At 44.2% G+C, this 12232-nt stretch overlaps 2 protein-coding genes across 2 annotated transcripts; one reads left to right on the top strand and one right to left on the bottom strand.

The window, feature by feature from the left end:
• Positions 1 to 4615: 4615 nt before the first annotated feature.
• LOC136638549 (interferon alpha-5-like) lies at positions 4616 to 5197 on the bottom strand. The gene has a single exon (XM_066612592.1). The coding sequence runs from the start codon at positions 5195 to 5197 to the stop codon at positions 4616 to 4618; it is 582 nt and encodes a 193-aa protein (XP_066468689.1).
• A 4724-nt stretch (positions 5198 to 9921) lies between these two features.
• LOC136638550 (interferon alpha-8-like) lies at positions 9922 to 10503 on the top strand. Its single transcript, XM_066612593.1, has one exon. The coding sequence runs from the start codon at positions 9922 to 9924 to the stop codon at positions 10501 to 10503; it is 582 nt and encodes a 193-aa protein (XP_066468690.1).
• The last annotated feature ends 1729 nt before the right edge of the window (positions 10504 to 12232 follow it).

The following is a 12232-nucleotide window of genomic DNA, read 5'->3' on the forward strand; positions in this document are numbered from 1 at the left end:
GACATTTTTGTTCTTGACCTGATCCTTGGTTTTGTTATCATTAACAATGTGATTGTTCATTCACACAATTATTTGGGGGGTTCCTTTCTGATTTTCAAATACCGCAGTTCTTGTGGAATATGTTTTGTTTCATTACCGGAAAGATTCTCATGAGTCAGAGCTGGATCCAGATTTTTGGGCCTCTCTAGCTTCCTCCAAACCCCTCCCCCTCAGCCACCTTCTGTACAGACAAGAAAAAGAGAGGAGGAGCAAGTGATCATGGTTGACAGATCACACTCTCTTGCTACTTCTCAGTCTCAGGATGGGGAACATTGTGCTTCAGAATGCTAACCAGAGAGTGCACCAGCCAGACCTTCTCTGGCCAGACTCTGAATGAGAGAATGGAGCACTTTCTGCCTCCAAGACTTTTTCCTGCTGACGAATGGCCCAATCCTATGGTCCTGCTGTACCACTGGAACCTGTGTTCTGCTGCCGCCACCACACATTTAATGGTGGTCACAAAATGTGATGCACCATAGAGCACAGCCTAGCTGCTGCCGCAAAAGGTGAGCAGTGGCAGCCAGGTGTCAGCAGCCCCCGCGGGAGCCCTGGCACCAGCGAAGTTGGTGTGGTGGTGAGTGGGTTGTGTGTAGAATAGGATGAGCTGAACAGGGTTGGGACTGGGGAAAAGTGGGGTGTGTGCTGAGGGTGGAAAGGGGACAGTTATTGGCAGCAGCAGCAGCTCTGCTGATATGCTGACCCCCTTCCTGGCCTTGATCCACCAACCCAAGTCCACTCAGACTTGCACCAACAGAACTGCTGACACAGGACTGAGCAGACCCATTGGGGCAACAGAGGCTTACTCCCAAACAAGGGAGCAAATGTTCCCTTACCTGGAGGAGACCACCACGACTGCCCCCTCCTGCAGTATGCGGCGCTTGCTCCTGTGGCACGGCTGCATCAGGATGGTTGGTATTTGGATAAGATTGACCAGGAGGTCTGGCTCAGGTGGTAGATCTTATACGCCTAAAGATCTAGGGATGTCAGTTCTAAACAACCAGAAGTGACTGAGAGCTGTCAATGTGCTGGTAATGTTGATGAGTGGACCCTTGTTGAGAGAAAGGAGTTACTGTCAGCCAAGCATGGGAGGCAAATCAGCCAGAGAGAGGCCAGACAGAGAAGGAATCCAGCTGGAATGAAGGCGTTCTATGAAAGATTAGAACTATTGTACTGTAAAAATCCTTATGGAGGTTAAGAAAAGTCTGCCTATTTAAACCATCTTGAATTAAAGCCTGAGGGGAAATCTGATGACCAAGAAAGGCAGTATATAAATACCGATGCTGATGATAATCAGTTCTTCCATCTCAGGTTGCCAGTACACATTCAGACCATCATTGTCTTTATCTCCACTGGCTGATGGAAAGTGGACCTAGGGGTCCTAGGTTCTGCCAAAAGTTAGCCCCATTTACTGATGGGAGTTGGAAGGAGCTTGGAGGAATGGCGGTTTGAGGCCCAATCCACACAACTGAGGCCCAGTGCAGGGCTTTGTCAAAGAGTCTCCCACATCCAGGCTTCTGGAGCCTTCTAAATTGAGGCTCCTGAGTTTTGTGTGTGCATGAATTGGAAGAAGGAGGATGGCTCCCGGATGGCTCCAGGATTATCTCCACTGGCTCAGGGCACCCACTGCTTCTCTGGAATCTGATGGAAGGTGGACCTAGGGGTCCTAGGTTGGATGAAAGGCCTAAAGGGGTGTGCCAAAGTTTTCATGGAAAGGGGTGGGTTTTGTGGAGGGGATGTGAAGGAAACCATCCTGCAAGTATTCCAGAAGGCAGGTCCAAGTATAAGGGGCAGCAAGGAAGATGCAGCAGAGCAATTTGAGGAGAGAAGATCTTTGGGGAGGGTTGAGGGGATGGAGCTGGAAGAGTGAAGATTGCAGTTAGGACTTTAGTGGGATATGAGAGCTAAGAGGTAGGGAGAGACTTTGCCAGGAGCCAAGGAAGACTTTGAATATCAGGGCCAGGTGCAAATGCAGGAGTAGATAAGAAGTCAATGAAGAGTTGCAAGGATGGGAGTGATGGGGGCAGTGTGATGATGGAGATGAATGACCGTAGCATGGGAGTGCTGGTGGGAGGCGAGGGAACAAAGATGAGCAAATAGAAGTTCGGTGAGAAGGAGGCTGCAGCAGCCAAGGCGAGAGGTAACCAGGGCATGAACTTGAGCTTTGCTGAAAAGGTGATGTAAAAATAGTGTAAAGGGAGAAGCGACAAGATTTGTTGCAGACTGAATATGAGGAAGAAAGGAGAGACGGGAGCTGAGGTGAAGCTGATGCTCAGTACCTGTGTCTTCACTTGGGAGCAAAAACAGGAAGTGGGCCAGCTGGACCAGACTCTCTCATATCCATCCGAAAAGGAGAAAAACGGGATGCCACCCCTTTCAACCACACTTTTCGTATTGTTGTTATCCAGATGTGTAAAATAATTCACAATAACCATATTGCTTCCACTTGCAGTTTTTAATAAGAATAATCTAAAAACTTTCCATCACTAAAGTGTACAATAAATAATACAATAAATAATACTAAAGACAATAAATAAGTTGACCAGCAACATAAATACTGGGAAAAATTTCTTCTTCTTCTTCTTCTTCTTCAGAATATTATATATGACTTTGCAGTAGCGTTTCAAAATATAAATAACATCTTCAGAGTGTATAAAATAATCAGTTAAAATTATATAGAGCTAGAGGATTTTGTAATCTGCCCACCAAATGAAAACAATTTGCCCTGAGATACTGTTCCGTCACACTTCTCCAGAACAAAACTCCACAAGATTCATTGAGGTGTTCTCTGGTGGTACCAGCCTTGGTCATTGAGGTGTTCTCTGGTGGCGCCAGCCTTGGGGTTGGTTTTTCCTGCGAATTATAAATTGTGCAAAGAACCCTTTCCACACTGATTTTTCCATCATAGACTCCTTGCACATGTTGCAAAGGATTCTGTGGCATATTCGAGGGCACAGACACCTTTTCCATAGGGCAGTAAGTCTTCTCCTTGCCCCATGAGAATCAAATGTACAGCCTAAGAATATCCATCACCTGCGCCTGCACACAATATAGGGGGATCAGCAGTGTGGGTCTACAGGGTTGTTTGTCTGCCATTACCCCCATTTGTATGGGGAGCTTGCCAAGAACCCTAAGTTTTCAAAATCTTCATTCTCTGGGTGGTTCAGATTTGTCTGTCCTCACAAAGATGCCTATTCAGCACAAAATCTTGTTGGAACAAGGGCCCCTTCTATCCCACTGTGTTCTATAGAATTGTACTGTGCTGTAGTGAGGTGTTGTGAAGGATGCCTTATTTGTCTTTAGGTGCAGAACCTGCTGGTGGAATCCATGCTGCAATGTAAGCAAGGATCATCCACCCTGTGACAATGGAGGTGAAGAGTAGAAACAGTGTCAGAGAATCTTCTGATAAATTCTTTGGGATCTCCAAGACTCACTTGGTCATCCTTTCTCTTCTCTGGAAGCCTTTGTTGCTAATTCCAGACTGCACCTTAATATTTTTAAGAAGCAGTGGAAACTTTTCCATGATTTGTTAGAAGTGTCATTGTGCTTAGTGAAGCTTAATCATAGGATTGCAGCTTAATCAATAAATTGCAGCAATTTAGGAACAGAGGAAATAAAAAAAAAGGAAAGTGTAAATTATAACTGCAGGAATCCGGTGGAAGGTGAATGATTTTGGAGCTCCATCCACATTGTAGTTTCATTCAGCTGTGTTCATTGCATCATTCACTGACTACTGAAGCTGAAAAGAAAAGAAAAGGAGAAGTTGTTAAAGCCCACATAAAGCCCACATACATTTAGACACATATTTCTTTTAAGTCATCAGAAATATGAAACATTTTGAATGAAAAGGGCTAAGGTTATTGAAACAAAGTTGTGTGATGAAAATGACAGAATGGGTTGCACTGATGCTGGGTGTTGCTTTTCTACAAGTGACAGATGCCTGCCAATAACACTGAATGTTCTCTTCTGAGGTTGGGGTGAGTGAAGGCCTTATCACTTAAGGGGGTGAAGACAGTGAGACATGGGAACAGACCTCACCACTGACCGTTCTGCACAGTGAAATCTGAGGGACAAAACTTTAGGATTTGTTCAGAAAAGCATTGGATTAATTTTTAGAAAAAGAGGAAGGGCTTAGAGATAAATTAGTAAATAGAGGCATGCACCGCTTAACAACTGTTCACTTAACAATGGACCGCATATATGATGGTGGTCAAAGCACAATACAGAGGCTCTTAATGAGGCAATCGCATCTCCCATAACCTGCAGCAGACTGTTTTCACCACAGAGAGACTCTTAATGCAAAGAAGAAGCTATCTATCTCCAGTAGCCTGTGCAGCTAGCTAGTGTCTGGCAGAGAGTGTCTGTTTACACAACAAAGGCAATCGTTTGGACCGAATGTTCATTTAATGACCTAATCACATAACAACAAGGATAGGAGAACGTATCCCATTCGTTAAGTGGCACACACCTGTACTTCTTAGCATGGTGTACAGCTTCCAAACTGTGAATTGGCCTTGAATTAAAACATTTTCAATTTGGTTTAATACAAAAGTGCAACATTTAAAAGTATCCTGTACCTTCATTGCTGAATCCTATGGATGAGTTGATTGATTAGCAGAAAACACTGATGAGCTTCGGTCTGGACACTCTCCCAGGCGCACTGGCTGTACTGTTCCTCTCTCAGAAAGGCCTGGATTCTTTGGAAGTGAGTCTTCACTCTTAGTCTGGTGAGCTGGAACTGCTGCAGTCTTGGCGATTTGATGCCAGTCTGCCTCTCTGCGTTCAAGCATGTTTTCAGATCCTTCATTTGCTCATCTAGTCTTTTCTGGAAAACGTCCATGGAAGTCTCATCCCATGCAGATTTGGTATAGTTTTGACGGAAGATCAGTGATGTCTGCTGGAGGATTTCTTCAATGACCACTTTGGCATTCTCTTCCAGGGACATGTCAATGCTTCTGAGCATGTCTTCGCTGGGCAAGAATTCAGTTCCATCTTCCATGCATTGCAGGTGAACGATGAGACTCATCTTGCTCCGCAGAAGTTTCAAGTTGCCCTTGTTTGCTTCATGGAGCCTCTCACGAAATTTGCTGCAGTCCTGAGCTGAGATTTCAGTGCAGAAGAGCACCGCTAGACACACAAGCAGGCACCCCTTTGTGATCATTTTGGAGATGATGGTGTGTGCTCTTGACTGAAGTGCAGAATCTTGGAGATTGGATGTCGGAGAAGATGTTCTGGCCTGTGGTGCATCTTTGGACCATGCCTGGTATTTAACTTCAAGGGCCAGAGTTTTGGTTTTCCCTTTTCACTTTTGCCTTTCTTTCAGCACTCTGCTTTCACTTCTGATCTTCCTTTAAGTTTAACGATCATGTCGACCCCCAATGCTATTCTGGGCCGATGTCAAAATTTGGGGAACAGATTCCATTTGTGGTTCTTCACATTTCTAAAAGACCATGAATTAATGTGAAAAAGAATTTGGGTGAGAGTGAAAATCAAAAGTACCTTGCTGCGTCAAATCTGCGTTTTTCAATCTTCTTGTCATGAGCGCTGAATGACAAACTGTTGGAATTTGTCAAAAATTCCTTGCTGTTCTTTTACTGACCCAAGTGGAACAATCGAGAGATTTGACTGTCCTGCCTTTGTCCTGAAGCCACATAAGTCTGATACACACATGCATGTATTCTAGAATTTTAAAAAAATCTCTTCAATAATGGTTTAAGCACCTATACATGCACTCTTCCACCAGACAAGATGTAAGTAATTTCCCTGGGGTTTAAAAAAGTACATTGTTGTTTTCACACATTGGACTGAGATAAGCATCTGTCCTCTGACTGAGGCTTGCTTGACCCTGAGAGGCAGCAGCTCAAAAAGAGTACTGTGGTCCCTGCAAGTATTTGCAGTGCCAGTTGAAGAGAAGCCGCATGGTGCCAGCGACTAGCTCTTCCACTGCGAGTGAGTGAAGTGATTCCATGGTCCACCAAGAGGCTGACTCCTTGCCCATAGCACAGGAGTTCCCAATCTGAGCATCACACTGGAGTGTTGAGAGGCACCTGCCAGGGACATCACAGAAGGCCCGCCACCCAGCAATGAGACCATATTGCAAACCTAAAGATAGCAGCAGCTGCCATGGTGCAACAAGCAGAGCTGCTGCATGTGTGCTTGAAACCGTCCTCCCATCCAGCCTGGCCTCCCTACTGCAATTTTTAGGATCCTTTTGTCCTTGCAGCCCAGAAGTAAGTGGCCTGTGACATTGTTGCATAATGTGTTTTGTGTCGTTGCTATTTGCTTCCAGGTTCCAGTGCTGGGAATAGCATTACTGGCTAGATAGGTTTGGGAAGTGCTGCCATTGCCCTTGGTTCGGGCTAAGAGAACCACAACTTGGCCACGGTGTCACACCATAGCCTTAGCCTTGGAACCACTTTCGTGTCTTCTCCCTTTCCTCTCCAGTTCTCACCTCCCTGGTTTTCCAGACTCAGATATTTCTTGGATAACCTTCCTACTGCCCAGATATGGCTTCGTAGGTTTAAGCGTGCCCTGCAAGCATTGTGCAGCTGTTCATGGAATTATCCAGCTAAGGAAAGCAAGGCCAGCTGTATGCTAAATCAGTCATGCAAGAAACTGCTCTGATGAACCAAAGTGAGACCTGTGGGGATCAGAGGCTTCTTGCCATGAGTCCTATTCCGAACTATGTATTATAGTATTATGATACTAGCCTGGATCGTGGTCTCCTGGCAGGCACCCAGCACCATGTACACATGTCCACCAACGTTACGCATCAAATAGAACAAAGAAGACAACCCTCTCTTATTTTAGCTTCAGGAAGTTTTTATTTATTTAAAATAAAGGTATTCAAGTTAATGACCAGCAATATTAGTATCTTCTAATTCACTGAATAGGAATTGTATCTTCACAATGTTCCCAGAGGATCAATATTTTAAAATGGTACAAAACTATAGTACATTTAATCTGGACTCTATATATGGGAATAATTTGCCTGAGAGATTGCTTGCATTTCGCATGCCGCATTTTCCCCATATATGATCCCATTGGGGTCTGGACAAGTACAGATCTTTGGAGAGTTTCTCAGCTAATTATCAATTAACTTTTTTATTAATGTTTCTATACCAGACAGTCCAATAAGGAACCATTGCTGTTCTGACATGGAGTTTTCCCCACTACAGAGGATTATGGGACATGTTTCAGGCACACATTTTGTTTATTACGTGGGCTGTAGCAAAACTATAGGGTGCAGATAGTGCTAACATCATAGGGTGGCATCATTGGAGGGGGTGACAAGGGTGTGACACCCGCCATAGCGTGGCAAGGCAGCTGGCGCAGAGGAGCTGCTGTGGGACAAGGCAACAGCAAGCCACCTTAGTGTTGTTCCACTTGATAGCACTGCAGCAAATGGCTGATCCGCAGAACTGGCTCCATTCGCAAGGGGAGGCCTGGGAAGGGACAAGTGCACGTCTTCCCTGTGCCAGCTCCTCCAGCTAGCTCCAGTCAACCTTGAAGGTGCGCAGTGGCACCAACCCAGCTGTAGCAGTGAGACCAGCAGCAGCAGCCTCCTTAGCACCCACCTCATTGAGCTGCTCCTTGCACACATCACTGGCTGTGTGGAGCCCCCACAGCCACATCTGCTGCTGCTCCTGGGAGCCACTGCCACATCGGGTGGGGCGGAAGGGGCCCTGCTAGGCTGGCTTCTGGCCTTCCTCCCACCTTTCCTCTTCCACAGAGGCAGTCCAGGAGGGGCAAGACCAGAAAGAGCTGAGCCATGGATGTGACAGCAACCACACTGGGTGACCCAGTGCAGTGGGTCGCTGTACATGAGGTACAGTGGAGCCACTGCACATGAGCCATTCCTGTTTTGCTTTCGTTTTCCATTTGTTCCTTTGTGCTCAGTATGTTTTCCTCACGTCTTCTGCATATCTCCTTCGTGATCTACTTCACTGGAAAAGTTTGTGTTTCCTAATGGCTTCTTCATATGCTGACATGCAATTCCAATTTGTCCATGTTTACTTGGATGTAAGTCACAGTATGTGCAGTCACACATACTTCCAGGTAAATATCAATGGGTTATATCAATACATCAGTAGGTTGGTAGCCCTTGTGAAACCACTGAGCAACAGATGAGATGCAGTCAGAAAGAACAATGCTTTTGCTCCCCAGAAACACATCACTGGGAAGAGTGAAAGAGGAATCTCTGATCAGGTTGCAGATTCATTCAGCTGCTTTTGTTGTTGCATCACCTGCTGTGGGTTATGCTAGAGAGAAAAAGAGAACTGGTCATAACTCCCCATTAATTAAGCAAAGTCTTTTAGAAGTCATTCTTTGAAAAACCCAACATAGAAGATTTTAAAACAGTTGTACTAGGATTTTTTACTTTTCCGAAGAATGATGGATGACTTTCTTCAGAATCTTTCAGTGACTCAAAGATAGCAGAATGTTTGGGGTGGAAGAATATTTTGGGGGGTGTATGGATTCAATCTGTGTGTCTCAGTGGCAGCACTAGGATTCGTGTCATCCGGTGCGGGAGGCCTGCGCATCACCCCATGCAGTGGGCAATGCAACACCCCAGGTGGTAGGCGTGGTGATGTACCATCGCCCCGCCCCCACTGGTTTTTTGTGTGACTGTATTGCTGTGAAAGAACATCCCGCGCCGCCCCTTTGAGTTCCTGGCGCCTCCGTAAAGAGCCGCGCCCTCACAGTTTGAATAACACTACCTTACGGCATTCCTTCTACTGTTTATTTATTGTATCGATATAAAAGGTTTTTATACCACTTTTCCAACACTCAAAGCTATGTAATGCCAGGTGTGTCATTGGCATAACATTTTCCTGGCATCGGGCATGTTCATTACCTTAAGGGGGGGTTTAGAATTTGGTTTCCGTTGAGTCCTGCTTGTCTCTCCCACATCCCACCCATGTCCCTCCCACATCATATCCCATCTCCTCCCCATGGTGCCCTCTCCGCTGGTGGGGTTGCACTGGTATCCAAGCTGTGTCTAGGTTATGTCAGCAAGGCATTTTCCAATGTTGTGCTAGCGTCTGTTGAGCATCCATTGGTGGGGGCCTTCTGAGCTGATGGGGCTGTTCTTACACTGGTGTACATGAAGAAATGTGATATCTATCAGAAATTGAATAAGGTGATACTTCCCAATGTAGGAATGAAGGGAACACAACAGGTTTATATCCAGTGTGAGATCAGTGAGTCTAACATCACAACATTCCTAAGATTAAAAAAAACAAACACATTCTCATTTGTGATGATTCCAACTTAATGTAGAGGGCTTCAGTCCGTATCATAAAATTTTCCTAACTTTTGCATTAGCAGTACAGCACACTGTAGTTTCACATTTGCAGTGAGTACAATCTAATTTAAAAATCACTTCAATTTGTAATTAAAATGTTTCAGAAAAACTGCACCATAACAACTTGCATAAAGATGGTGGAACACCTTTAGTTGCTGAATCGTTCTATCTCATCTTATTTAAGACAAGGAATATGAACAACTTATGATTTTGATATGACAAGATGAAGTCTGAGAAGCTCAGAGTTGGACTGGTAAAAGATTCTGATTTTTCCAATCAACAATATTATAATTTGACTTCATTGTCAAATATGAAAAAGGAAAAAGAAAATCTGTTCCTAAAAGTTATATCATCTCAGAATAGTGTTTTGGGTATAAATGATGGAAGGAGAAAAGTGAAAGTAGATTATTTTGAGAGGGGGAAACTTTCAGAAACTGGAAATGAAAAAGGAAAAGTTCTTTCCTCAATTTAAATACAAGTGATGGTCCAAAGATGCACCACAGGCCAGAACATCCTCCTCGAGATCCAATCTCCAAGATTCTGCACTTTGGTCAAGAGCACACACCATCATCTCCAAAATGATCACAAAGGGGTGCCTGCTTGTGTGTCTAGCGGTGCTCTTCTGCACTGAAATCTCAGCTCAGGACTGCAGCAATTTTCTTGAGAGGCTACAAGATGAAAACAAGGGCAACTTGAAACTTCTGCGGAGCAAGATGTGTCTCATCGTTCACCTGCAATGCATGGAAGATGGAACTGAATTCTTGCCCAGCAAAGACATGCTCAGAAGCATTGACATGTCCCTGGAAGAGAATGCCAAAGTGGCCATTGAAGAAATCCTCCAGCAGACATCACTGATCTTCCGTCAAAACTATACCGAATCTGCATGGGATGAGACTTCCATGGACGTTTTCCAGAAAAGACTAGATGAGCAAATGAAAGATCTGAAAACATGCTTGAAAGTGGAGAGGCAGACTGGCATCATATCGCCAAGACTGCAGCAGTTCCAGTGCACCAGACTAAGAGTGAAGTCTCACTTCCAAAGAATCCAGGCCTTTCTGAGAGAGGAACAGTACAGCCAGTGTGCCTGGGAGAGTGTCCAGACCGAAGTTCATCATTGTTTTCTGCTGATCGACCAACTCCTCCAAAGGATTCAGCAATGAAGGTACAGAATATTTTAAATGTTGTACTTTTGTATTAAACCAAAAACAAAATTTCGTAGAAGTCAATTTAGGATGTATAGCCTACAAAATACAGTAAGTTCTTTTGGCTGCAATCCTATGTCTTTACTTGGGATCAGCCTTAATGGGACTTAGTTCTGACTAGAATGACATGCATAGGATTTTTTTGTTGCATCAGTTACAACAAAGCACTTTTTGCTGTGCTCAAAATTCATCAAAAGTTTTTTCCCAACAGATTCTTAATCTTTGCCACCAATGTCACTTCCAGCTATTTGCAATGATCAGGTCTAATTCCAGGTCTCATTGCCTTTGCCTACCTCAGTGAGATATTCTGTAGCTACCCTAACCTCGGAGAAGAACATTCAGGGCTGTTGGGAGGCATTTGTCACTCACAGAACAGCTTTGGATACATTATGTAATTCATTCTGTCATTTTCATCACATGATTCACAGTGCAATCTTATGCATGTCTACTCAGATGTTAGCTCTTTTATGCTTCTCAGCACGTAAACTCAGGTACATAGGCATAGGATTGCAGAATGTTGTGATAAGTATGTCAAAAATGAAAATGTTTTCTATTTCAGATAATGACCTTAACGTTCAGATTTATGGGCTTTTAACAACTTCTCTGTTTCTTTTTAGCTTTCAAGAGAAGTCAGCGAGTGATGCACTGACAACAGCGGAATGAGTTTGCCACTTGGACAGAGCTTCAGAATCATTCCCCTTCCTCTGTATTCCTGCCCTGCAAATTCCTCTTCCCTTTCTCCTTTCATGTGTTCCTCAGTGGCATCACTGCGCTACAATCCCTTGCAGGGTTATCTCTGATTAAGAACTGCTGAGCACAGCAGCAGCAAAACCTCCAAGGAAACCTGGACATATTTCCACTGCTTGTTCATAATATTGCCCCATTCATAATCAACTGGGGAAGAAAAACACTCCCAAGGTGTAGCACACACCAAGGGATTAACAGAGTTTTGCGCTTGAGAAGGGCGGCACTTTGCAATCTCAGGGAAACGATTTTGATACGGTGTGCAAATTATGACATACTGTAGTTTTATCTGTTATCTGTTTTAAATCTTGACTTTTTAAAACTTTTTAAAACCACTGTGAAAATGTTATTTATTTGCAGTCAGTATGTATGCTTTTTAAAATCACTTTTTAAAACCACTGTGAAAATGTTATTTATTTGCAGTCAGTATGTATGCTGGTCAACTTATTTATTAACTTTTTTCTATTATTTATAATATGCCTTGCTTTTGGAAAGTTTAAACTGTTACTACTATTAAAAACATGAAGTGGAAGCAACATGGCGACCTGATGAGTATTTCAATTACATCAGTACTCACACTACAGTTGGGTCGATTTCCATTTTTTTGCCCAATTCAACACACAAGCTCTAAGGTCCAAATCTGATTGGGGCCTTGCACTGCGGGAATGAGCGCTGTGGCAGCACAAGTTGCAGAAGCCAGGCCACTGCTGAAAACAGTGAGAGGTGTGGTGCTCACAGCTGGGGGCCCTCAGGGGCTCCACAGGCAGTAGGAAGTGAGAGGCAGATGCAGGCTATGACTGGGGAAGGGGAGTCACGGAGCATCTGAGTTTCCTTCAGATGACACACAAGTGCTTGTCAAATGCATCTGAACCAACAAGACAGCACTGTTTCTGTGATGCATTCCATGTGACTTGGACACTTTGTGAATGATGCAACCAACGGC

Source organism: Tiliqua scincoides, chromosome 2, assembly GCF_035046505.1.
Source record: "Tiliqua scincoides isolate rTilSci1 chromosome 2, rTilSci1.hap2, whole genome shotgun sequence".
NCBI lineage: Eukaryota > Metazoa > Chordata > Lepidosauria > Squamata > Scincidae > Tiliqua > Tiliqua scincoides.

Bases quoted from the DNA above. Each gene is read 5' to 3' on its own strand.
- LOC136638549 (XM_066612592.1), bottom strand. From the start codon at position 5,197: ATGATCACAAAGGGGTGCCTGCTTGTGTGTCTAGCGGTGCTCTTCTGC.
- LOC136638550 (XM_066612593.1), top strand. From the start codon at position 9,922: ATGATCACAAAGGGGTGCCTGCTTGTGTGTCTAGCGGTGCTCTTCTGC.